Here is a 23,461-nt window from a genome sequence, read left to right as displayed (position 1 = left end):
TAAGCATCAGGTTCCCTTGAAATCTCGGAACCCAAGCCAACATTCCCTCTATCTCTCTACATATCCCCCCATGCAAGGGTCAAATCGACATGCCAGCTCATTAACATTCGTGTCGATATATCTCAAGGTAGACACATGTATTCTGCGGGAGAAGGTTAGAGTGTGTAAAAAAAAAAAAAAAAAAAAAATTGAGATTCACCTCCCTCGTATGTAAGTACCCTCCCAGCAGAGCCGGTTTCAAGGAGTCCTGAAAATGGGGACAATTTTGAGCAAAAAGCTCCTTGCACCTGCATTTGATGCTGCAGTAGATGATGCACGATTCGATTCAGCTCGAGATTCCGAGTGGGTGCAGGCTCTCGTTACAGTTTTCTTTTTGGCTCAGTTGCATCTGTCTCTCTCTGGCTGTCTGGCTGTCTGTGGGGCGATAGGAAAGGCTCACGCAGCAGGACGGAGAAGGACGGCGAGAGTGAAGTTGAGCTGAGATTCCTGCCCTGCTTCTGGACGATGGCGACGGGTATATCTCTTAATCTACCATGGGCCAGCTCGATCAGACCCTTTGGGGGGAGCATCCTCCAATTTGCCTCCCGAGTTCATCGATTGAGGTCCTCCACCCCCCCTAGGGAGCAAGTCACCCGAGAAGCGTAAATGTGCAAAAAAGAGAGGATGTGTGAGCAGGTTCGTCTGTTAGACGTTTAACTAACGAATCAGCTATAGAGCTTTAACTGGCTTTAGGCTTTTGGTAAGGGGGGTGAGCGGGCTTTGCAGTAGCAAATAGTCGCGGCCGAAGAGAGGTCGAACTTGGCGAAGGCACCCACCGCAACATGGAGGGCTGACCCGATGCTCACTCATTCTTCAGCAGAGTACGGAGTCGAGTTGGGATGATAGTCCGTAAGGTTGAGTGTATATGTAACTCCGCGAAGGCGAGCAGCAGTGATGGGGGAGAAGTGCTGTGTGCATATGTAACTGGCTTGCCACCCCCTTGCTTGAGAATATCAAGACAACGCAGCTTAAAACCGCCTGGATATGGCTCCTCGTTGGCGTGTGCCTGTGCCTGCGCCTGTCAGAGGAGAGGAAAAGACAAAAAAGAAGCCAGAAGCCAGGGCCAAAACCCATCTCCACCGTCCCTAATATGTGTGATGTTGTTTTAGTTAGTGTTCGTTACATAGTAGTTGTAACTAGCAGATGCAATTCCCCAGCTGCCTGCATTAAACATCGGTCTGTTCCCTCTCCATTGATGGGTCAGATCCCCCTTTAGTCGTTAGGAGGTTATCCCAAAGCCCTGGAAGGTTGTCAGCCCCCCCCTTCGCTCCACCGTGGAAGAAAGAAAAAAGGGTCATCGTCGTATCGTCTTTGGCCGACCCTTTCTTGTCTTTCTGTCTGTCTTGTCTTCTCCACTGTGCCCGTCTGATCACCTTGGAAAAAGGACAGATGCCGGGCCCTCCCCATCCCCTCCCTCCCTTCTCTCCCCGTGCCGTGTGAGATCGGGGTGTTGATATTCCCTCTTCTGGTTCTGGAACGCCTGGCTCCAACGGCGGGACGAGCCGTGCGCTCTCTCCAGTATAACTCCGTGCCAGCAGCCTCATACTCTGTCAGTATCTCCGCGATGCACACCTTCTGTACCACCGCAGGCGACTCCGAGCCCTGCTCAGCCATAATCTCGCCCGCGCCACAGTTATGGAATCATCGTACATACATATACATATATATATATATATACATATTGAAATAAACCTCCCTGCCAACAACAGGTACGGACATATAAAAATATGTATAATAATGTGTTTGATGGATGGGATATGCCTGCTTTTTCGTAACATCCATGTCAAGCAAGTAAATACTTGGTTAAGAGACCGAGGATGACGGTGTTTGCAAAAAAGAGGACCAAAGCCTCCCTGCCCATGTCGAAGCAAAGCAGTTCGAGTTAAGCTAGTCAGAGTCAGTCAGTTAGCTATGTATGTACTTGCATCCATCCCAGGGACTTCTTAGAGGGAGCTCTACTCATCACATCGGCCGGCCACCGCCGCTGATTGGACCCTGGCCCGGCATCAGGTTTAGCAAACTATCATGACTATGACTTTTGGGGCAAAATGAGAGAGTCACTTAAACGGCAGTTAAACTCGCAAAAAAAAAAAAAAAACACCACCCAAGCAGCTCAAGCAAAACACCAATGGGCCAGGGGAAAAAAGAAACGAAACGAAGATTAAAACCAGTTCGGTTAAGAGGGCGCCCACAGCCCAGGAGAATGCACCACTGAGAGGCCGGCGGCTCAGGGACCCCAGATTCCGCGATCTCAACCTTGCAGCCAAATGTTCCCGTCCAGTTGGTTCATCATCGAGATTCCGCGCATCCCTGGGCCTGCTGAAATGGCCAGATTAGGGCAAGGCGAGAGACTATCGCACCAGCACTGGTCAGAACAGCAGGCGTTGCTGCTTTTCCCACCGAAATCCGCATGTTTGCTTTTGCCCCTTTTTTATTTTGGGTAACTTCAAGTCGTCCTTTTTCGTCTTCTCGCTGCGTCAGTCTGCTTTGCCCTAAACCCTGAGAAAGCGACAAGAGAAGAGCAGACGGCCAGAGAAAGGGCAAGAAAAAAAGCCAATCTCTTTCTTCTTATCCGGGCCTGCGGCTTGAGAATCCGTCCCTTTATTGATCCAGACTGACGGGTACTCGCCGGTGTATATCTTGCTGCAGTTACCAGCTTGCTTCCCCCTTGCCACAGCTGAACTGGATCCTGGAGCAAAGGTACGACGAGCAGCAAGTATACACGCTGAAGAGAAAAGAGACTACTCTCCTGCAGGGCCATGGTTCACTTTGCCGCCTCCCGATCGAGGGGATGTTGACGTTTGACCGGACCACCGGCGGACGGGGGGGAGACGTCCCAACGCTCGAGTCAGCGGTCTCCATCCACGGTAACCCGATAGATGTACTTGCTTGCCTAGAGATTTCGATAGTGGTACTCGCGCGAGATAAGCTAACTTAGCTCTCTCTCTCTCTTGTAGCTCCTCGCTTTCGCTGTGTTGACCCGGGTGGAAGGCGGATGCAAGCCTATCACTCTGCTGCCGGTGGGCTCCCGTCTGGCTTCATCTGCGTCTTCCAGCGTCCCTCCATGACTTAGGGCCCATCTTCCCTCTCTCTCTCACACTCTCTCACTCTTTCTCGCTGCCTCTGCTTCTTCTTGCTGCCTCCCTGGGCTGTGCCCGTTGCTTTTTCGGCTTTCTGCTCTCTTTCTTCTTCCTGGCCGTTGCTTTTTCCTCTATCCTTTTTTGCATCTTGTTGCTTTTTCGTGTTTTTGCAACTCCGTCGTCTCCCCTTTTTCGCAAAGGCTCTTCAAGGCGATATATAAATATACGCACAGACATGGGGTGGGCCATCCGCTGGCCTCCAAGCCAGTAGAAGTCCGAAGGGACTCGCTGTGTAAGACGCAAACTGTAAGCCTGTCTCTCGCCCGCGCGGTCTCTTGTCTCGCCCTCGCCTCGCCGTCCGTGTGTTCAAAGGGCCTCTTCTCTGTACAGAGTTATATGTGTATACCTGGGCTGTCTCTGGCCCTCGCGGCGGCTGTCCTCCCTTCTCCCCCCCCTTAACCGTCTGCCAGCTCCCTCTCAGCCCCCTAAGTTTGGGGCAAACGTACGGTGGAACGCACATCAAAAAGCACCAACCCGCCTTCATCGTGATCGACATATTGGTTCCATGTGATTGAATTACTCTCGGAAAACCCTGTTATACTCTCTTTTAGCTACAGAAGCATGTAAGTAAGTTGTTAAGTATGTGTGTATGCTGGGTCGAAGCAGCGTGCACCAGCAGCAGCACGCAGGCCCAGCACCACCCAAAACCGCCAGCGAGAAAAGCAAAGAAACACGCAAAATAGGCCCAAAGCAAAAAAGAAGCAGCGCAAGCCACCACAGGATGGCCCTTGGTGACTGTGGGGTATTCAGTTTTATGCACAGTCTGCAAGAGGTTGTAAATTCTCGAGGGGCCCTGCAGTGCGTTGGGTGGTCTGTAACACTATTTATGTATGTCTGTGGATCAGTATCAAAAAAGAAAAGGTACCTCTGCTTCTGCTTCTTCCTTATTCTTCCTCGTCCTCATAATCTTCATTTTTTCTTTCGTCCTCATCATTGTTGTGTTAGACTCTCTCTCCTCTGCCTGTCCTTCTTTGCTTTTTGCTTGGGCTGGCCTGCTTGCTTTTTTGCACCTTGCCATCCGCACGTTCGAAGAACCAATATATTTATCATAGACCTTTAAAGGACGGCCTTATCTTCTGATCCCGATCGCATCTTGATTCCCTCTGCATCCAGCCAGAAGAACCCCTCCAGACGAAAGGCCCGTCCTTTTCTTTTTTTGGCGTATAATTACTTCGTCCATATATATCCTGCCAGCCACCCTTTGCCCATCTCCTGGCCTATTACCATCCTCTCCATCCTGAGGAACCACTGCTCTGATATCTATACATACATACATACGCTTGAACATAGCACCAGCATTGCCGTCCTTGGTTGATATCTTCCGTTGTTGATCATACATCGTCAACATTCCAATCCCTCCTTTCAATTCAACCACAACGGCGTCATTTTGATATCCACCATATCAGTATCTCCAACGTCTCCTCCTGCTCTTTACTCACGGTGTGCCAGCAGTATAGATCCTGATATATCAGCACCAAGCCACATCTTTCACTCTCTTGCTCTTTGCACTCCTTTTTTTTATTTTTTTTTAAAAAATCCCCCCTTCTCAAATCTTTCTCTGGGCTAGGGAGCGGAGAAAGATTCAGTCAGGCATATCTATCCACTCTCTGCATCTCATACACCAGCAAAGGGTAATTTAAGTGGTTCACCTCGAGTGAGCCCCTTTTTCAGACTACTCACAATGGTAGTCAACACCGAGGCCGGTCGTCCCCGTGTCAACATGAAAGGGATGGACCAGTATTCTCCCATGCACTGCCAGGCTCAGGCTCAGGGAGTCGAGGAGTATCCTTCATGGAACACAATGCCGGTAAGTGAACAGTCTGATATCAAATTCTGGTGTGACCTTGGGAATTCCGTTCAATTCGGCTAACATTGGTGGACTCGACAAAGCCCGTGATAGCCGGTACTCCAGTAGCTACAACTACTACTAGCACCACCAACTCTCTCAGGGTGCCATATCCTCACTTTGCCCTGGTCGGTATCGACTGGTCAGGCCAGCTCAAATTCCATTCTTCTCTGCTCGAAAAGTTCAACGGGCCCGTCTTTACTTCGGAATTCAAACATTGGTTTGAACGGGCCACTGGTATCAAGGCTCTTGATAGATCACCTATCTTTGCCGGTTGGTGGCTGCCTATCCAGACTCCCTTATCCTCTTTTTTTCTCTGCATCTTATGCTTATCATGTCATCAGGAGACGACTCATACCAAGGAAGACAGTGGCCCATGGCCCAGGAAGTAGATGTCTTCCCTAACCCAGCTTTCCCCAAGAAGCGTCGTCGAGAGATGATTCACCACCAGGCTGCCATTGAGCCAGAGGAGCAGGTCAATGAGATGGAGGCTGTGGAGATGGTCCCCCTTGAGATTGGAAACGAAGAGAAGATCGAGGCATACTACGAGTCAGCGTTCAGGGCCTTCCAGCAGATCAACTGCCGTCAGGTAGCAAAGGCATATATCAAGATTATCGAGCCACGCAAGCAAGTCAAGCACCCATATAACGGCGGACGAGGAGCTCCAGGCGAAAAAGGTGACCCAGAGAAGACCAAGCCGGACTGGTGGCCAGCCGGCGTTATCCACCGAGAACCAGACCACCTGAAGAGGCCAGAACGGATACGCCTGCTTGTCCATATCTTCCGCAAGCTAGGAAAAACACATGGTATCACTGCTGACAAGCTAGAAGAGGCCGGACGAGATGCTCAGAGACAGATAAAACCACGAGAGAGGCTTGACATCCTAGACGAGATCTACAAGGTCCGAAGGGCGGAAGAGTGTTACGAAAGGGGCGAAGCAGGTAGGCATATACATATTTCCACACCCACATCTGTGTATATACGTATACCCCTTGGGTATCACAGTGGCTAACGTAAAAGGGGGTATAGATGCCAATGCCGTCGTATACGTCGTCAACAGAGATGCAAACACCAAAGCCGAACGAGACTCCGAAGCAATGAGCGATGGCGGTCAGAACTCAGCCCTCACAGAAGAATCCCGCAAGGCAATGGAAGCCAAATACTCGACCCTCTCACCTTCCCACGCACCCAAGAGACAGTCCCTCGTCCGTGACCACAAACCACCTCACCTCTTCCGCACCCCTAACCTGGCCGACTTCAGCAACATGGAGAGCAAGCCCCCGGCTGACCAAACTATCGAGTACTTCTCCCAGCCCGAGTTCGCCACCTCCCCCGTCGACGAGCACATCAACAACACCATCAGAGACAGCCATCACTGGTCCTCCTTCCAGCAACCCCTATACAGCCCCGTAGAATACAACACAAACCACCTCGTTCCTCAGCAGATCCTCGCTCCTCCTATGGTCACTTCCGAAGCCCCCAACTCCGCTCTCCAGCCGACTCACGGCCTCCCTATTCCTGAACCACATGGCTCAAGACATCAGTCCTTCGATTATATCTCAATGGACAACAACCCCTTCAATGCCGGACCAATGACACACCAACTACTACCACAAAGCAGCCAGGAATCCCGGCCCAGTTGCACGATTTAAATAAACGATCAAAGAACCAACAAGCAAATGGTCAATGACAGTTCAATTCTCAATCTGATTCTCGAATAAGGCCATCTATTCCACTGCGGAAAAAAGGGGGCACGGGGATCCGGCCTTTCAAGCCGGCCGAGATTATTATCGCATTATTTTCCTTCCGTCGCCCGGTTCACCTTTTATTGTATTTTCCCTTTTTTCTTATTTTCTTTATTTGTCCCTATTTACTTAACTCGCCCAAGTGAGGTGTATGTATGTATGGCTTGAGCTCTCTCGGCTCGCTTTTTTCTTTTTTCATGGTTATCTTTCTTGGATATCTTGACTCTTGAACTCATGAGGCTACTTAATTGATCTCGTGCGTTACTTTTATTTTACCATATTTTGTTTCCTCGTGGTTCATTTTTTTTTTTTTTTTTTTTGTTTTTGTTCCGCTTTGCCGTCTTGCAATGCATCGTCATCGTCAATCATCGTCGTCATACAGACGATGTCCTTGACTGACAACAAAATTTGGATTGAAAAAGGGAGGCTGGCGGATATCTACTATCTACGTTGCGTGGTCTTTGCGAGCGAGCTTAAAAAAAAGGAGGTGGCGAAAAACGAGAACGTTCTGGAGAGAGGGCATATACCCAGTATTTATGCCGGATGGTTAACTGACTACTGATTTATATGGTGTGAAAGGGAGGGAAGAAGGGAAGGGAATGGGATAGTGGGAAGTGGTTCATTACCTATTGGAGTGGTGTATTTACTGGCGGCCTGGTTTTTTGATGCTTTTCGACAATGGCTCATACTATTTATTCATCAATGGATTTGGGTTATATCAATCTCTCCTGTCCCTTGTCTTTTCAATTACGCTGTAAAGCAGGTACCATGTAACACGTTTCGAAGACTAATACCTTGGATATTCTCCGCCTTGTTACTCTGTACGTTAGTACTTTTTTCTTCGTATATCACTATCCCACGTTAGACGGCAAAATGAAATTTTCTCTCCTTGATACAAGGCTCGTAGAGATATTACCAAGCGGAAAAGGCAAATATCTTGATAGGCGTACGCACACGTAACAAGGTCGATACCCTTGAAGTTCATGAAACAGCTCGAAGGGGATGTAAGGATGTCCGTTGATTTTAGGGCAGGTACTTCCTGCTTTTCCAAAAAAAAATTTTGTTTTGCATTATTGCCAACACATCGAGGCAAAAAAAAAAAAAAAAAAAAAAAAAAAAAATCCCCGTTGAAACAAGAGTGTCTAGGCTACTTGGACAAAAAGTAGCGGAGAGCATGGGAGAATGATAAGAGACGGAGTACTCCGAGATTTGGCAGATTGCCTGAGTGTTAAGGCAAAAAATATTACCCAGAACCCGATACGAACTGCCATAATGATTCTCTGATAATGCATATTCGTTCTCATATTGACGTTGGTGGGGGCAAAAGCTGCAGCAGCAAATCTGCCCAGCCGTCTCTCGCCTACGCAGCAAACTCCCGGTTCTGCTGTGGGCCAGAAAAAGCCTTGCTTCCAGGGAGCATATGAGGGTATGTACATATGTATACAAATCAACCCACATATCCTTCTTTTGATCAGGGTACTTGCATTATTGACGGGCATCCGTTTTTTCCCCATTCCAACGGGGATGGCGAAAAGAGATGCGAGTGAATAGAGGGGGGAGTGGAAGAGGGGAAGGGGCGTTTGTGGCTCATTGAATAAAAGCCAGCCCTGACCTCCGGAAACTCACCGTGATGAGGAGGTTAACCGGATCAACTAAGATCGACCACTCGGGGAAGTTCTGATATTCCCAGGTCTGTTGTTTCCACGGGCTGAGTGTGCCGCGATAGATCAACTTGCTGCGAGCTGCGTGTATATGTGCGTGTCAGGGATGTTGTTTTAAACTTTTATGCGCTTGCAATGGACAGCAACTTGAAGCCAGGTGAAAAAAATATGGCTGCTGCATCTACCTATCATGAGGCCAGGTATTACTTGCATTGTTGGTGCAAGTTGAGATAAAGAAGCGGGTCGAAAGCTGTGCTTTAACGAGGAAAACAGAGGATTGATGCAGTTATGTAGTCTAGGTCAAGCCAATAAAAAGCCCAGTATTAGCTAGCTTCCCCAGAGCTGCACCAGCCTGGATGCATCGACAGCCCGCGTGTTCCCTGGTATCTGTGTGGTACGGATAATGGTGTAACTGGAAACGCATGTAGCGGTCGTGTAGCAAGCTTCTTTCTTCCCCCGTGATGTCTTCATAGCTGGGGTCAGTGATCAAGAATGGAGGGGGGAACAAACCGGAAGACTCAAAAGTAAAAAAAAGTTGGACCAGTGAAGAAAGAGTGAGGGGGAAGAGGGGAAGAACTTGAATAGAAGGCCATAGAGAATAGGGAAAAATAAAAAGTAAACAGCTTCGGTGGCTGGGCATTTTGATAATCTGCCAATTAACGTGCCGATTAGATTTTGTGGGCGTGTTGGTGACTGGGTTGATGCAGTGTCCAAATCGAGCAAGTCGAAAAGGTAAGGACAAACTCGAAGGAACCCGAGGGACTGGCAGAGATCCGGATGGGAGCCGACTATTGCAGAGAGTTCTTGCAGGGACGTCTTTTTTATCTGGGATTGAGTGACTCTATGCACATCGGAAACAAGCACGTCTTCCTTGCAGTTGTTACAACAACTCACTGCAGGGCAGGGAAAAAGCATAACACCATACAAAGTGTATGTATAGATGAGCTCCTTTTTTGCAGAGTATCTGTATACCGACTGACTTAAATGATATTTGTTTTTATATGAAAAGAGTCCCGTTGAAAATCGCGGGATGAGGTTGCACCGCACTCTGGCCTGTCCCATAATCAAGCCACAGTCGAAATATATAGCGTCATTTGATGGACGCGGAGACTCGGGAGAGCAGGATTATTTAATATGAAAACCATGGCCATGCAGTCTCATTAGAAAGCCAGCTCTGCAGTTATCCGTAGTTGCAACCTGGCGACGCATCTTCCTTGAATTGTAAGCCGTTCCTCTGCCGTTGAGGAGAGTGAATCAGGACAAAATGCAATATTGCAGATTATCGACAGCAAACGGAATAGGGGGCTCTGACGGGGCCGTGAACATGCTGACGGCAGCTCCGCACCGTTTGCCCAGCAGCCAGCTGGCGGGATACCTGTTAGGATGAAGTCGAGGATGCGGATGAGGTCGAGTGAGGTCGAGTGAAGTCGAGCTGCAAAAGCGCATCATGGGTGGAGCGAGCGAACACTGGAAGTCGGCCCGAACCGACCTTTGAGCCGACGAGAACGCTTGCCTAGAGCTTCGCGCCGTTGCTACACCCACAGTCCCAGTTCTCGCCCCCCGATAGACGGCTTGGCTGTGTGCGCAGCGAGCCCCAGCCCTTGTTGTGAGCATTTCTGCGAGGTTGTGTCGTCCCAGAGCAAAGGCCGAGCAACGACGTTGAGGTTGACGACGACATGACATACAACGTGACCCGGCGGCTATTCTGCAGGCGCTTGTCGCTCGACGACAGCAACGTCCAGCGCAGCGACTGCCCATAGTCTACACTACACCGACTATCCGACTACGTACGCAGCATTCGTCTGCAGCTCCACCATGCAGCATTGGACTTGCATTAAAGACTTTTACGGCACTGCGGTGCGGTTCCTCCCTCCGGCGTGAGTATAGACGTCACGATTTTACGCCAAACCCCTCCGCTGATGCTCTGATGCGCAGCAGGAGGATTGACCATCCTAGAGCTTCTCCGCGCAGAGAGATCCTTGCCTGGCTGAGTTGTCCATGAAGGTAACTCTCTGCCACCAGCGACGGACGGAGAGGCCCCGATTAAAGACCCTCCTCAATGTCGTCAGGCCTTCTTACATGCATTTCCGTCTGATGACCCTCAGCCGTATGGTTTCTCTCTCTGCTATCAAGGGCCCCTGGACTAGCGAAGGCTACCACCAAGGTCTCCTCCCATGGACCTTGTTGTCGTGGCGAGGGAAAGCTTAGTTGCCTGTCGCGTGCTGGGCTGGTGGACGAGGGGGACCGTCTATCACGGAAAGACACTCGTCTGAGGGGAGCAGGGACAAGAGAGCAGTTTTTTCGTCAGCATATCTACTGTGTGTCATCAGACGGGACGGCCAAGGAGTACTCTATTCGCCGGATGTCTCGTTACGCCTCGCAGGCGTTGGCGTTCGCACCCAAGAGGTCCAGAACAAGACAAGAAAACACCTTGAGAGACAGGAAGCTCCCATTCTGAAACTCCAGCATGGCCAATCATCCTCGCGGGCGGAACCGGAACCCGTACCCTTGCCAAGCGCATTTCCCGGAAACGCTTCTCTGGCAAAGGTGAAGCTTTTCGAACTGGATACGGAGTGGAATCGCATGGCTCAAGGGCAGGATTTTTTGCTGTCAGATGAGAGAGTTATCGCTCTGCCCTTCCGGACGCTCCCCACAACCCCCCTCATTGCTGGCTATATATATATCCTGTCGTGGTGGCCGTTTGTTGCTGTTAAGTTCAGTCAGGCCAAGACTCTAGGAAAAAAGAACGACCGCCCCCCCAGAACGACACGATGAATTGCCCATCCCGTACAGACGAGGACCTAGTCCATCCAGACTGGAACCAAAATCCTCCCTTTTTACCCTCTGACTTGACCAAGAGAGAAGACCTCAATGGTCGTGTCAACGATAGGCAGCATCGGGGCGGGCGAGACTTGTCGTCTTCGTCGCTTGCCTGTCCTGGAGGAGCGTTTGAGTCGTACGAGGCGACTGTTGACACCACGCCGTCACCGGCCAACTCCCCCTTAGCAGATGCAAAACTCGCTCGCTATCGAGAAGGTAAGTTGTTCTTACCATGTAGTTAGTCAATCATGGTTCTGTATTGCGTAGATATCGTCTAATTCTCTCGACAGAATTTTGCTCTGCTACCAAAGAGACTCCGTCTACTGTCCATGACTCACCTGCCTGGACCCATTCTATTAAGCGGTGGTTCATACTCTACCAAAGCCATCTTTGGTGGATGATGGCTACCGTTACTACTACACTTGTAGTATACCGCATTGCGGCCGTCTTTCGAACTCCAGGTATGTTTACTCCACCAGTCCTTAGCACAGCCGAATCTCAATCTAACCGGGTCATTTTGCAGCCTCTTCGAAACTGCCCAGGCAAAAGGCAAAAAGAAGCTCGACATGCGAAAGCGGCGGTGTAGATGGTGCAGAATATAACTTACCTCTGCATGTTATCGCCCTTTTCATCATCTTCTTCGTATCCTCATTTGCCTGCGGCTTTCCCATGCTAGCTCTCAAATTTCCACGATTGCACATCCCGCAGTCCTTCTTATTCGCTGTCAGGCACTTTGGAACCGGTGTTTTGATCGCCACCGCGTTTGTCCATTTGCTGCCCACGGCTTTCACTTCGCTTGGAAATCCGTGCCTGTCTGGTTTCTGGACGACTGACTATCCTGCTATGCCTGGTGCTATCGCGCTTGCTGCTGTGTTCTTTGTCACAGTTATAGAAATGATATTCAGCCCTGCTCAGCATGTATGTAGCGGCGGCAGGGATGTAGAAAGAATCGTCTGTCGTGAGATGCCATCAAGTACGCCAAAACCCGCTGGCGATGACTCAAAAGTTATGAATACCCCGGATGACCTATCTCGAAGCGTCAGTCGTCACGAAGAGGAGCCCCGGGTAGTAACGGAGGCCGGAGTAAGACGCCAGCTAAGCCAGTCACCTTCACAGCGTGCAGCTGATGCTGAAGAAGGAACTAGCAGCGCTTTTCTCCCAATCATCCTAAGCCCAGAACAAAGGCGCCAAAAGGCGTTCATGCAATGTATTCTTCTTGAGATTGGAATCTTGTTCCACAGCGTCTTTATTGGAATGGCACTAAGCGTTTCTATTGGGAGCACATTCATTGTCCTCCTGATTGCAATTGCCTTTCACCGTGAGTTTCCCAACCTAGATTTTGAATAGATGGTCCAATATTAACTAACTGTGGGTCTATCTAGAAAGTTTCGAGGGACTGGCTCTCGGTTCTCGCATTGCCGCTCTGGATTGGGAACAGGGTGCTATACAACCCTGGCTCATGGCTATGGCCTATGGCTGCACGTAAGTTGATTCTTATCTCCCTTAGAAAATGGACCTTGGTTAACGTGTCTGGACGACAGGACCCCAATCGGTCAAGCTATTGGTTTGGCTACCCATACATTGTACTCCCCTGACTCTGAGGTTGGCCTGATCATGGTTGGCACTATGAATGCCATATCTTCAGGACTTCTCGTATATGCCTCCCTGATTGAGCTCTTAGCCGAGGATTTCCTCAGCGATGAGAGCTGGCGTATTCTTCGCGGAAAACGCCGTGTGTATGCCTGCATTCTTGTATTCCTCGGTGCTTTCGGTATGAGTTTGGTCGGAGCTTGGGCCTAAGCATCTTTCACCGTCCCGTAGCTAGAATATAGCAATCGCATCTAGACTTCCTTTTCCTGTTATAACGTTAAAACGCTCAATCCACATGTGTCGTCCTCGTGCTACGTTTAAGTGAATACCCGCGGCTGTAAATTAAGCGCGGTCCACGTGACCTTGACTGGCCTGTCGATCACATGATATATTAATAATAATAGATATCGAGCTTTCTTAACCAACGGATTAAGCGCAAAAAAGCAGCAACACCCAATAGTTACCTGCATCGCCTTTCAACCACCGCAGCCTGGAGCATCTACGGTTGCCTGCTCGCAGTCCTGCAAGTATCGCTTTACTGGACGATCACCGCCAGCCTCATTTCCCTCGTCCTTGCAAAGCACGCGAACTCCCACGCCGGCTGCCCTTTTCCTTCTAGCGGACTGAAAGCTCAAGCTCGAAATCACCTTTCCTAGCTCGCGTCAGGTCTACGAGATCCGAGTACGTAACCATCACATTCTCCAAGCTCCAGCAAGCTCCTTACACACAACGCATTCGTATGCCGCATGATGAGATCGCCGTCAGCCTCTCGTTCGTAGCCTCTCAGTCCTAGTTCCCCGCGCGACACTGGAGCCACAGCCCAGAATCGAAATATAAGATGGGGAGGGATACGGGAGATACATTTTGGAAATGGAGCTTGGAATGACTTATGCAACCCTAGAGATCAAAATATGGAACCTGGATAAGTATGCGATAAGCTAATGAGTGTGTTTTTCCTCACAGATAATAATCAATTTCTTTCACATCTGGATTAGCCTTGCTTCACGATACACTGAAGCTATCACCGCCAGCCATAAACCTCATCCTGGCATGTTTGTCTAGGCAATATTTCTCCCTTTGCGCATAAAAGGGAGGAGGCCGCTCCCGGAACGGTGTGCTAGAGATGTCCAGCTTATACAAGTCTGTTCTTACGAATTCTGCGGGCTCAAAGCGCGGATCGGGTACACCTTTCCGCGGCCGTTCAACGAGAGGAGGGCACCGACCCTCAAATTCATCCGACTCAGGTGTACCTGCTGCTGTCGGAAATAATGTATCGAACCAAGGCCACTCTGTGAGTGCCAAAGGAGGTCGCGGCAGGGGTGCTAGCTCGTCACCCTTCGGCACTTCATCACACGGAAACCTCAAAGCTGGAGACAATAGTGGTAGAGGCGGGTTCACAGGTAACACTAATCTAGACATGCCGAATACTAGCCATACGCATTGTACTAACCTCTCCTACAGGCTTTCGTAAAGGATCTAATCCCCCTGTCGCTCAGACGAATGGCCAACAGGCGTTCAACCCGTTTGGACCTAAATCAAATGCACCAGCTAACGCGCCATCTGGCCCTGTTTCTCGAGGCAGAGGAAATCATCATGCCAACTCTGGACAAACTCGTGGAGGACGTGGAGGAACCCACGGGTTTGGAGCGATTGATCGATCCAGAGATCCAAGGCGACGCATTGATACTACTCCTACGGTATTCAAGCAGGCAGATAATCTCGAAGACTATAACACTCGATATGAACGGGTCAGTGTTTCTCCATATACCCGCCGAATTCCCATCCCACTAACTTTCACTGTAGCTAAAACAAGATCGCGCCAGCCAGCGCATACAAGCTATCAAAGCCGGAATTATGCCTGATCCGGATCAGCCGACTACTTTGAAGCAGGCAATCACTCCAACAGGTAACTGCACGGATATGTGTCCTGAGTTCGAACGAGTAGAAAGGATTGTCCAAAAAATGGTGGATAAATGTGAAAAGGTTCGCATATCACGTTGTCTTTTTACAGTATGGGCAGGAACTAATGATCTTAATTAGCATGTTGACCCGGACTCTGGAGTCTCTAGCAGTATGGAAGGGAAGATGATAAAACGATTCAGAAGATCAGCTGCTGGTAAGGACGAGCAGTTGCCATCAGATATCCGTACCCCTAAAACACTGTTACAAACGATCAACTATATGCTTCGACATGTTACTACCAGTGATGAGACCCTTGGTTCGAGGCACAAATTTGTTTGGGACCGGACACGTTCAGTACGAAACGACTTATCCATCCAACAAGTTAGCCAGAAACAAGATATCGAAATTGCCGTCAAATGCTTCGAACGGATTGCTCGTTTTCACATTCTGTCGCTACATCTGTTATCGAGCCCAACGAACCAGGAGCAGTTCGACCATCATCAAGAGCGAGAGCAACTGAACAATACCCTTCTATCGCTGCTTTATTACTACGACGATAATCGTGGAAGACTTACATTTCCAAATGAGGCTGAGTTCAGAGCTTATTACATCTTATTTTCTATCCACGACCAACGCCCGGATCTTGAAGCTCGAGTTCAAAAATGGCCCCGTGAACTAAGGGAGTCTCCTCGGGTCCAGGTGGCCATGGAAATGTTTGCAGCTGCAGGAAATACCTGGGAGTACCAAGGCACATTAGATGCTAAACGGCCTAATCCACTTGCTCAGGGCCTCTATTCCCGATTCTTCAAACTTGTCAAATCGAAGAGCGTGTCTTACCTTATGGCTTGTGTAGCAGAGGTGTACTTTAACCAGGTCCGCCAAACAGCGATTAGGTCAATTTGGAAAGCATACTGCCGACAACCTGCCTCGCAGCAGCATAAAAATCAGGAGTGGACGGTCGATGAACTCACTACGGCTCTTGCTTTTGACAATGATGAGCAGACGATTGCCTTCTGCGAGGAGCAAGACCTTCAGTTCGCAACTAATAGTGAGGGCCAGCTTTATTTGAACTGGGCTAATCTCCCACTTGACTCAGTTGGTGCGTATTCAACTTCGACAAAAGCACTTGATATCGATTAAATTGCAATGTTGGTGTGATTCTAATAATTTGCAAATAGTATTCCAGCCATCTTCCCGGCAGACTTTCTCTTATCGACTTGTTGAGCAAAAACGCTGCGGAAGATCATTGGCTGCCGTCATTCTTGGGATGAGTGTTTCCCAAGCCATCAGGCACAAAATGATTGATGCTTCTCTCCTTCAAAACGAACCATCCGTTCAATCTATACAAGGGGACGAAGAGGGCCTTTTCGTTAGCGACGAGGAAGATAAGCCGAACCCCTTTCAAATAACGCAGCAGTCACCATTTGAAACGGTTAATAAGCCAGTCACAACATTCGGCACACCGTCACCAGCTGTTTCTACGTCACCTTTCGGTCAAAGCTCTCCATTTGGGCCCCCATCTAATTCCCGATTATCTCCCATTGCCTCGCCCTTTGTCCCTCAAAACTCTAATACTAAGGTATATGGGCGACCCTTTGACATTTGGTCCCTTTCTCTCTTGAGTGTGCATGTACGCTGACTACAGTCATTCTTTCTAGCCAACCGTTCAGTTTGGACAGCCAAGCCCGGCTCAAACTCCAGCCTCCTCATCTTCTTCACCAACAGCTACAATAAAAAATTCAAGTGAACCTTCTGCTACAGCTACTTCTAACCCGCCTACATTCTCATCAACGTTTCCTACATCTACCGTGTCTGGTTTTGGATCACCATCCTTTTCATCACCCAGCACCAACGGGTTTTTAAAAGGAGAGCAAACTACTCAAGCTGCTCCAACGTTTAGTTTTACCTCCACTGCGCCTACTGACACGGCCGCGGCAATTGAAGTGAAGCCTGCTGATCCTAGGACACAGCAGCCTCTATTCGGATCCCCTTCGCCCTTTGGTCCCCCGGCCGAAACTAAGCCTCCTGAAGTCCAATCTGTTGACTCCCCATTTGGGAAACCTCAGCAAACATTTTCGCCCCCGCAAGGTAAGCCTTTGGACCTACACTACGCCCAACCTATATGGATATACATTTCTAACAGCGTACAGATGAAACTCTAAAGAAGCCGTCTCAGCCTTTATTTACTCTTTTCCCTGGGAGTTCTACTGGCCAGAAGCCTCCTTTGTTTGGACAAAGTAAGTACAATATCTCTAGTCGATGGTATATCTGCATACTAATTCAATACAGGCTCGATCTTTACGTCAGGAAAGCCAGCTCAGTCCGCGACCGAACAGCCATCAAATGAAGGCAGAACCCTCGAAACGGCCAAGCCCGCATCCCCTTTTACCATGTTCCAGCCAACTTCGTCTCTCGATTTGACTGGAAATCACGAGACAGTGGAACCCGAACCCCCTTCCTCGGCAAAGTTCTCTTTCTCATCCTCTCCCTTTGAACTTAACGGTAATGTTGCTACTCTCCATGGACTCTTTGAGGTGCTTTTATCACTAATACCGTCACCATTCAGACTCTGAAGCAGCAGTGTCTAATGCTCAACCTTCAAACCCATTCCAAACGGAGCCAAGTACTGACATACAACCTGGCCCCTCCCTGGAACAATTGAAAGATGCAGAAGAGGAAAAGTCGAAGGAGAGGGAAGAAGCTGAAGCTAAAAAGGCAGCAGAGGAGGAAAAGAAAAAGCAAGAAGCACTTCAGTTAGAACAGGAAAGAGAGCGCCAGAGGCTTGAGGAGGAGAAGGCCAGGAAAGAAGAATTGGAGAGGCAGGAGGCTGCTGCCCGAGAGGCCGCCAGGGAGGCACTACGAAAGCAAAAAGAGGCCCAGGAAGAATCCAGACGCCAGGCGGAGGAGAAAGAACGGGCCGAGCGTGAGATTCAGCGTCAACGAGAGCTTGCGCGTGAACTCCAGGCAGCTCAGCGAGAAATAGCAAAGAGACAAGCAGCTGAAAAGAAGGCCGCACGAAAAGAAGCTGCTAGGCGGGCCTCGATAGAAGCCGACATCATGAAACGAAAAGCCGACGCGCTTATCGAGGAACTGGATGTCCACCATAAGAGAGGCTCAAAAGTAGCCAGACTCACCCCGGAAGACGAGCTTTCGGTGGAGGAGCTTATGACTAGTAACCGACCTAGACATAATAAGCCCCCAACATCGGCTCCTCAGCCTTCGAAACCTGCCATAGACGAAGATGAGCTCCTTCTCTCCGCAGCTAGGCTGGCTGCTCATACCCTGTCGCAGGGAGCTCGACTATGGGACGAGATTCCAGACTTTACCCGCTCTGTTTCTTCCCCATCTAGCTCCTTTTTTGGGAGATCAAGCATTGGATCTCAATCTAGCTTTGATGGATCCCGTGCAATCGTTAACGGGTACGACGTTGCTCTTGCCCCTTCCTCGCCGCTTGGTTTGGGCAGGACTCTCTCCCGGACAGAACAAAGAATACGGGCCACTGGTGCCAAGGGCCTTGCAACCAAGCCAATCACACCCTCCCAAAGGGTGAAAAGGAACAATGAGAAAGGAAAAGAACCGCAGTACTAAGTTACCTTTTTTTTTTTTTTTTTTTTTTTTTGGCGTTGAGCTTGATATCCTTGACGCTCCAGTTTGTTTTCTGCACGACCTCCAACATACATTTTTTAGGATCTTCAGCATTCAGGCGTTCAGCATAAGGGCTACTCTACGTTTTGTTGTTGTTCTGGTGTGGTTTGTATTGGGACGAAACAGAGTTGGTTGCAAGGGTTATTTTGTCATGATTCAATTTCCACTGCCTATATTATACCATTTCAACCTATTTATATCCTTTCCTTCATCAATCATACATGAACAGTTCTAGCCTTTCACCTCGTTCATACCCAAATGAGACGACCTTCGTGAAGAACGTTCAAAGTTCCGTTTTGATTTCAAGGGTCAATGATCATGCCACGTGAAGATAGATCGACGGCTTCCCTGTCCATGATATGATGGCTCTAGATGTCGAGTCAGAGCAGGCCGTCCGTAGCCTTCGATGATGCGGCAGTGTTTGCCCTTTGGTGCAGCCGTTCGGAGACGGGAAGCTCGCTGGAGCGAGTTTCATAGATATAGCGAGTCAACATGGACTGTTGGAGACTGTCTGCCTTCTCCTTGCTAAAGAAGAAATGAATATTAGCACCCTGATAACCTGCCCTGTATCATGTGTTATTTCATACCTGTCGGAAGACGTTGATGGTTGCACCAAAGGGTTTGACTTTTTGCCCCTGGCAGCAGTAGATTTGGTAGACGTGGTACCGGCCATAGTGACTTGTTATGTTTTCTTGATGAAGGCAGAGGAAGATAGAATGAGGAGTACATGAGATGAGCGCATGTTGGATTTCTGTCGAGGAGGGGCATGTTAATATAGGATCGATACTAAAGAGTAGATGGGTGATTGCCCAGGGTGGATTGTAAGTAGATTGAGATGAGATGCATGTCCGAATGAGGCCTGGCTGCGTCCACCAAAAGCTCGATCCCAAACGTTCCATGCAGCAAAAGCAATTAACCAATATCCTGATTGGTTCACTTAACTAGCTAGTCAATCCACAACGAAAGTTCCAACTCGTTGTGCTTACTTGATACATCTGCGTGGCTGCTAATGGAACTTTTGTTTGTGCCGCCACGAATCAGCCGCTAATTAACGAGGTGACTCTGGATAAAAAGGGTGACTGCTGCAAGGCCTGGGTGGACCGCAGGCATCAAGCGTTGACCCTTGTCGTCCCAGGCGCAGTCGCTCGTCCTGGATTTCTGGATAACTAAGTTACCGTCGATCTGCGGTTAACTAAAGATGAAGCAGACACAGAGCAACTCCAAGACCATCTATAATAACTTCTCACTTAAACCTACCCTGTGAAAAGTGTCTCGACCATCTGGCTCCAGTGCTAAAGATGGACCACAGCTGTACTCCTGGCTCCTTGTCTGGGGAAGTGGACATGATCAGGCTCATCCCGAACACGGTCGGCCTCGACAACTTAGAGGGTCCAGATCAACCATCAGCAAGTCTTCCTGACCTGGTATTTCATCAAGGGAGTGGCATAGTCTACTCTACCCAAGCCCCCTCTGACAGCAACAAGCAAACTACGAGGATATCCTCTCAAGAATGGACCTCTGTAAAGAAGAAGATCCGTCATCTTTATGTCGAAGAGGGCGTCTCTATCTCTGCGCTAATGCAGACCATGGAAGAGAAATACTCTTTCAAAGCAACGTACGAAGACTGCGCCTCCCTTTGAACCGGTCTCGGAATTTTATAGCAGCCATAGGATTGATCCATGAGCTCGCTTCAACTATTACCATGGTGGTCGCTGAGCTGACTTGACTTGCTCGTTGTGTATGCCAGTCGAAAGCAGTACCTGAGCAGGCTCGTCAAATGGGGGTTCAACCGCAACATCAAGGCTGAGACCATGATCCAAATCGTCCGTATCCGAGAGCGAAGAAGACGGCGGGAAGGGAAGTCCACTGTATTCAAATACAACCAGCTGAAAGTCGATGAGCAGAAGATCGAACGGTTCATCCGAGAAAAGCTCGGCAGAGATCAAATAGACCGCATGAACATTGACGATGGTCTCTGCCTACCTCTCCAAACCTCCTTATCCCGAGATCAACTTAATTTTACTAACGATATGCATCAGTGTCGACGCCCGCCGGTATTACTTACGGGTCACCTCATGCTATGACTGACGAAGATGACGGCGGGGGTGCGGATGAGAACGTCGGTGAGGATTTCAATGACCTTCATATAATACCACTAGACGGAGAAAGTCATGCGCTCGCGATGCCCCGTGCAATAATATGGGCACTTGGTGCCTTCAGGCCTCTAAGACACGAAGAACTCGCGATAGCCTGTGCAATCATGCATGGCAAAGATTTGGAAGCCTACTTGGAAGAGGAAACCGCTTTCTGGACTTACGGTGTCTTCGAGAAAGATAACGATGGCTTCCTCAAACAAACGCTCCGTGCTCCTGGGATATTACGACAGTTTATCCCTACGGATTTTTCTAATAACCTGATATTGAACACTATTCTTACGGGGATCGCTGAAGCTAAGTATTTGAGGCATGAGTACAAGATCCATAGAGGACCTAGAGCTGGAATCTTGAAACCTAACCGATTCCAACCCTGGTGGCGATTTCTGGAATATTCAACACTCTACTGGCCATCACATCTGTGTGATGTAAAATACCTCATAACGCCCACGGAGGAATCACATTTAGTAGAGTTGTTACGCCAGCCAATGTGTGCGGTATGGATTGAGATTCTTGCTTCGTGCACAGGGGGCCGCTTTGGGATTGTCCTTAGCCGGATAATACATCTTGTCTTGATTTTCTGCAATGGAAACGGGCGCTATCTTGTCACAAAGAAGACTAATTCCTCATTGAAAACCTGGGCAAAGTCTTGTCAGCATCTTGTGCATGACTGGGGGGATGTACTCGCAAAGTCACCTGGCGAAATCTACTACATAAAGAATAACTTTTTACCAAGGGATAATATCTTTCGGAGATCGACGTTTGTCAGGTTCCGACAGGATTTGGCCGGATATCCACCACTTGAGCCTAGGATGCAAATTTCATTCTTCGAAGAAATGAGCAGCGAGCGTGCGCCGATTGAGGTTCATCGGTCTACTAAATGCATTTATTACGCCTCTCCGCGTTATGCCACAGTTTCATCTCCATCGGAGCGTCAGTGGACAATACTTTGTATCTCGCTGGATACAGGCTTAAAGATAGCAGAGTACCACGGGCAGACCGCTTTTGAGGACCAACGGTATGAATGGGGCCTAACAACTACCCGTACTGCACAATTAGCAATTAGTCCTGATGGCCGGTACCTCGCATATGAGGAGCTAGTTGACTGCTCAGAGGCTAGTGATAACAACCAGGATTACCGGGTCTTTACATATTACTGGAACATACAGCCTAATATCACCATAGACGGTGATCTTTTTGGCGAATGTTTTCAAGTAAATAGAGGCTCTCAAGGCCCACGGTCTGCTCACTCTGGAAAAACACTTGGTTTCGATAATGATGCCAATTTGGTTCACACATGCGGCGTTTATAACGTGAAAACCCAAGCTGAGGTACATTCTATATCTTCTACTGATTTCCTACCAGATATAAGTTCTGCAGCACTTTCACCAGACAGTACTGTGACGGCCTTTGCACAAATGGGCCCAGAGGGCAAGGGATTCAACATTTGGGTGCGCAATAATTTTGGGGCTGGCGTGACTACCACACACCGGGTTCGTAATGGGATCATCAAGCTTCTTGATATCAGTACATCTGGCCGCTTACTAGCATTCTTGGAACAGACTCCAGAAGCGCCTGGAAGAAAGCATGTGTTTCATTACAACCTAGTTGTGCTGGATGTCGCATTGGGCTATAGGCACATACTAGACTGCTTTGCGGGTCGTATTATACCCACTTCATCGGACAACTTCTACGATAATACCCTTCCTTTCCTGGTTACCGCATTCTTTGGTGACAATGAAAATGAACCTATATTGTTTGCGTTTGAACCTGCCAATAGCAAGGGTCGTGTGTGGCGGAAATGTCCCGGGAATTGGACCTGGAAGTCAACTTGGTATACTACCTTTGATGCCACCTTAAGGCCCTTGAAATTCTTCGATAGGGATAATTGGATCATGGGAATTCACAGGGAGGGATACTATACATTCTCTATACTCTCTGCTGATAACCACCCTCGCATTGCAGAAGTTCGCCGGAGTGGGTATGGATTTATGCTTGTCGCCTGGAGTGCTCATTCTCGCTACTGTATAAACACAGAGTGTCAAAGTGAGAAGGGTTTCAAGGTAATCCCCTTTAACATACCTCGTATATGCCATAGTATATCTTTTGCTAATAATCTGACAAAAGATAATAGGCCGGCGGGTGAGAGACTATTACGGATTCCCCAGGGAGTTTTATTTCATATCTCCGGTATCCTTGCAGTCAATCACCTCAGTAGAGATACCTGCCTCGGGAGATTATATATATTACACTAATGGGATTAATACCCGCCACTACTCATCGCGCATCGTTTTCGATGATGATCTGGTCGATGGCTCGGAGCGCCATCTCGAATATCGATTTACAGGTGGACACTTTGTCTGTGTTTCTCCGGACAACCAATATATACTAGTTTGCTTCCCAGAACAGGATGATGGCTTATTGTCTAGCACATTACGCTTTGAAATCCTTAGAGTCGGAAAATCAAATAACAGCGTTCGCTCATTTTTATTCAGCTGCCAATATTCTGCCAAAGACAGCAGTGAACCCAATGATTTTCCATCATTGAGACTTCAGGGCTCTTTCCATCCGACACTTCCAATTGTTACATGGACAACCCCGGCTCTAAAGCTGGGGTTTTGGATTGCCGACCTTCGAACTGGGAGCAGGCCAATATTTATCAATGGTAGGCTTTTGTTTTGACGTTTTAACTAGTCAAATTAGTTAGCTGATCTAACTTCTTCCATCAGATGTTGCCTTTGCAGCCGATAAAGCATCATTTTCAGAATGCGGCCGTTATCTACTGATAATATACGACGAGACTGATTGTGAGCGAAGTTCTCTATATTCCAACGAGCCAACGATGGGGATTTTTATCCTCGATTTCAAGGAAGAAATAAAGTGCAGGTATCTATGGAGCCCCGAAGTAATGCGTTACCGG

At 48.7% G+C, this 23,461-nt stretch overlaps 7 protein-coding genes across 12 annotated transcripts; 4 read left to right on the top strand and 3 right to left on the bottom strand.

The window, feature by feature from the left end:
• Positions 1–2,333: 2,333 nt before the first annotated feature.
• On the bottom strand, positions 2,334–2,843 carry TERG_12082 (uncharacterized protein). The gene has a single exon (XM_047751094.1). It carries the CDS (start codon positions 2,798–2,800, stop codon positions 2,486–2,488), a length of 315 nt encoding a protein of 104 aa, XP_047606127.1. The 5' UTR covers positions 2,801–2,843; the 3' UTR covers positions 2,334–2,485.
• Positions 2,844–4,860: 2,017 nt separating this feature from the next.
• Positions 4,861–6,677, top strand: TERG_03929 (uncharacterized protein; the record flags this gene model as incomplete). The annotated part of the gene is made up of 4 exons (XM_003234830.1): positions 4,861–4,986; positions 5,070–5,298; positions 5,370–5,966; positions 6,055–6,677. 4 exons carry the CDS (start codon positions 4,861–4,863, stop codon positions 6,675–6,677), a joined length of 1,575 nt encoding a protein of 524 aa, XP_003234878.1.
• A 1,246-nt stretch (positions 6,678–7,923) lies between these two features.
• On the bottom strand, positions 7,924–9,911 carry TERG_12081 (uncharacterized protein). The gene has a single exon (XM_047751093.1). It carries the CDS (start codon positions 9,491–9,493, stop codon positions 8,918–8,920), a length of 576 nt encoding a protein of 191 aa, XP_047606126.1. The 5' UTR covers positions 9,494–9,911; the 3' UTR covers positions 7,924–8,917.
• Positions 9,912–11,078: 1,167 nt separating this feature from the next.
• TERG_03928 (uncharacterized protein) lies at positions 11,079–13,200 on the top strand. Of its 6 annotated transcripts, none has more exons than XM_003234829.2 (5): positions 11,079–11,467; positions 11,542–11,712; positions 11,775–12,569; positions 12,634–12,733; positions 12,793–13,112. In XM_003234829.2, the coding sequence occupies exons 1-5, from the start codon at positions 11,203–11,205 to the stop codon at positions 13,049–13,051; spliced, it is 1,590 nt and encodes a 529-aa protein (XP_003234877.1). In that variant the 5' UTR covers positions 11,079–11,202; the 3' UTR covers positions 13,052–13,112. The 6 variants fall into 6 exon arrangements, with proteins under 6 accessions (XP_003234877.1, XP_047604163.1, XP_047606125.1 ...); XM_047748186.1 differs by having other exon boundaries at positions 11,079–11,488; XM_047749682.1 differs by having other exon boundaries at positions 11,079–11,712; positions 12,793–13,200.
• TERG_03927 (uncharacterized protein) lies at positions 13,201–18,331 on the top strand (the record flags this gene model as incomplete). The annotated part of the gene is made up of 9 exons (XM_047748185.1): positions 13,201–14,241; positions 14,303–14,589; positions 14,645–14,824; positions 14,882–15,842; positions 15,922–16,322; positions 16,402–16,831; positions 16,894–16,980; positions 17,033–17,245; positions 17,310–18,331. The coding sequence occupies exons 1-9, from the start codon at positions 13,965–13,967 to the stop codon at positions 18,329–18,331; spliced, it is 3,858 nt and encodes a 1,285-aa protein (XP_047604162.1). The 5' UTR covers positions 13,201–13,964.
• Positions 18,332–18,969: 638 nt separating this feature from the next.
• Positions 18,970–19,287, bottom strand: TERG_12080 (uncharacterized protein; the record flags this gene model as incomplete). Its single annotated transcript, XM_047751092.1, has 1 exon — positions 18,970–19,287. One exon carries the CDS (start codon positions 19,285–19,287, stop codon positions 18,970–18,972), a length of 318 nt encoding a protein of 105 aa, XP_047606121.1.
• Positions 19,288–20,468: 1,181 nt separating this feature from the next.
• Positions 20,469–22,796, top strand: TERG_03926 (uncharacterized protein; the record flags this gene model as incomplete). Its single annotated transcript, XM_047748184.1, has 1 exon — positions 20,469–22,796. One exon carries the CDS (start codon positions 20,469–20,471, stop codon positions 22,794–22,796), a length of 2,328 nt encoding a protein of 775 aa, XP_047604161.1.
• Between the last annotated feature and the right edge of the window lie 665 nt (positions 22,797–23,461).

Source organism: Trichophyton rubrum (genome assembly GCF_000151425.1).
Source record: "Trichophyton rubrum CBS 118892 genomic scaffold supercont2.4, whole genome shotgun sequence".
In the NCBI taxonomy this organism is placed as follows: domain Eukaryota; kingdom Fungi; phylum Ascomycota; class Eurotiomycetes; order Onygenales; family Arthrodermataceae; genus Trichophyton; species Trichophyton rubrum.
The sequence above is the reverse complement of the archived record's forward strand: the minus strand, read 5'-3'. Positions and strand labels throughout refer to the sequence as shown.

Coding starts and splice junctions, on each gene's coding strand:
- TERG_12082 (XM_047751094.1), bottom strand. CDS start 2,800: ATGGCCCTGCAGGAGAGTAGTCTCTTTTCTCTTCAGCGTGTATACTTG.
- TERG_12081 (XM_047751093.1), bottom strand. CDS start 9,493: ATGGGACAGGCCAGAGTGCGGTGCAACCTCATCCCGCGATTTTCAACG.
- TERG_03928 (XM_047748186.1), top strand. CDS start 11,203: ATGAATTGCCCATCCCGTACAGACGAGGACCTAGTCCATCCAGACTGG. Junction 11,489..11,541: donor TAAGTTGTTCTTACCATGTA/GTTAGTCAATCA, acceptor TTCTCTCGACAG/AATTTTGCTCTGCTACCAAA. Junction 11,713..11,774: donor GGCCGTCTTTCGAACTCCAG/GTATGTTTACTC, acceptor GTCATTTTGCAG/CCTCTTCGAAACTGCCCAGG.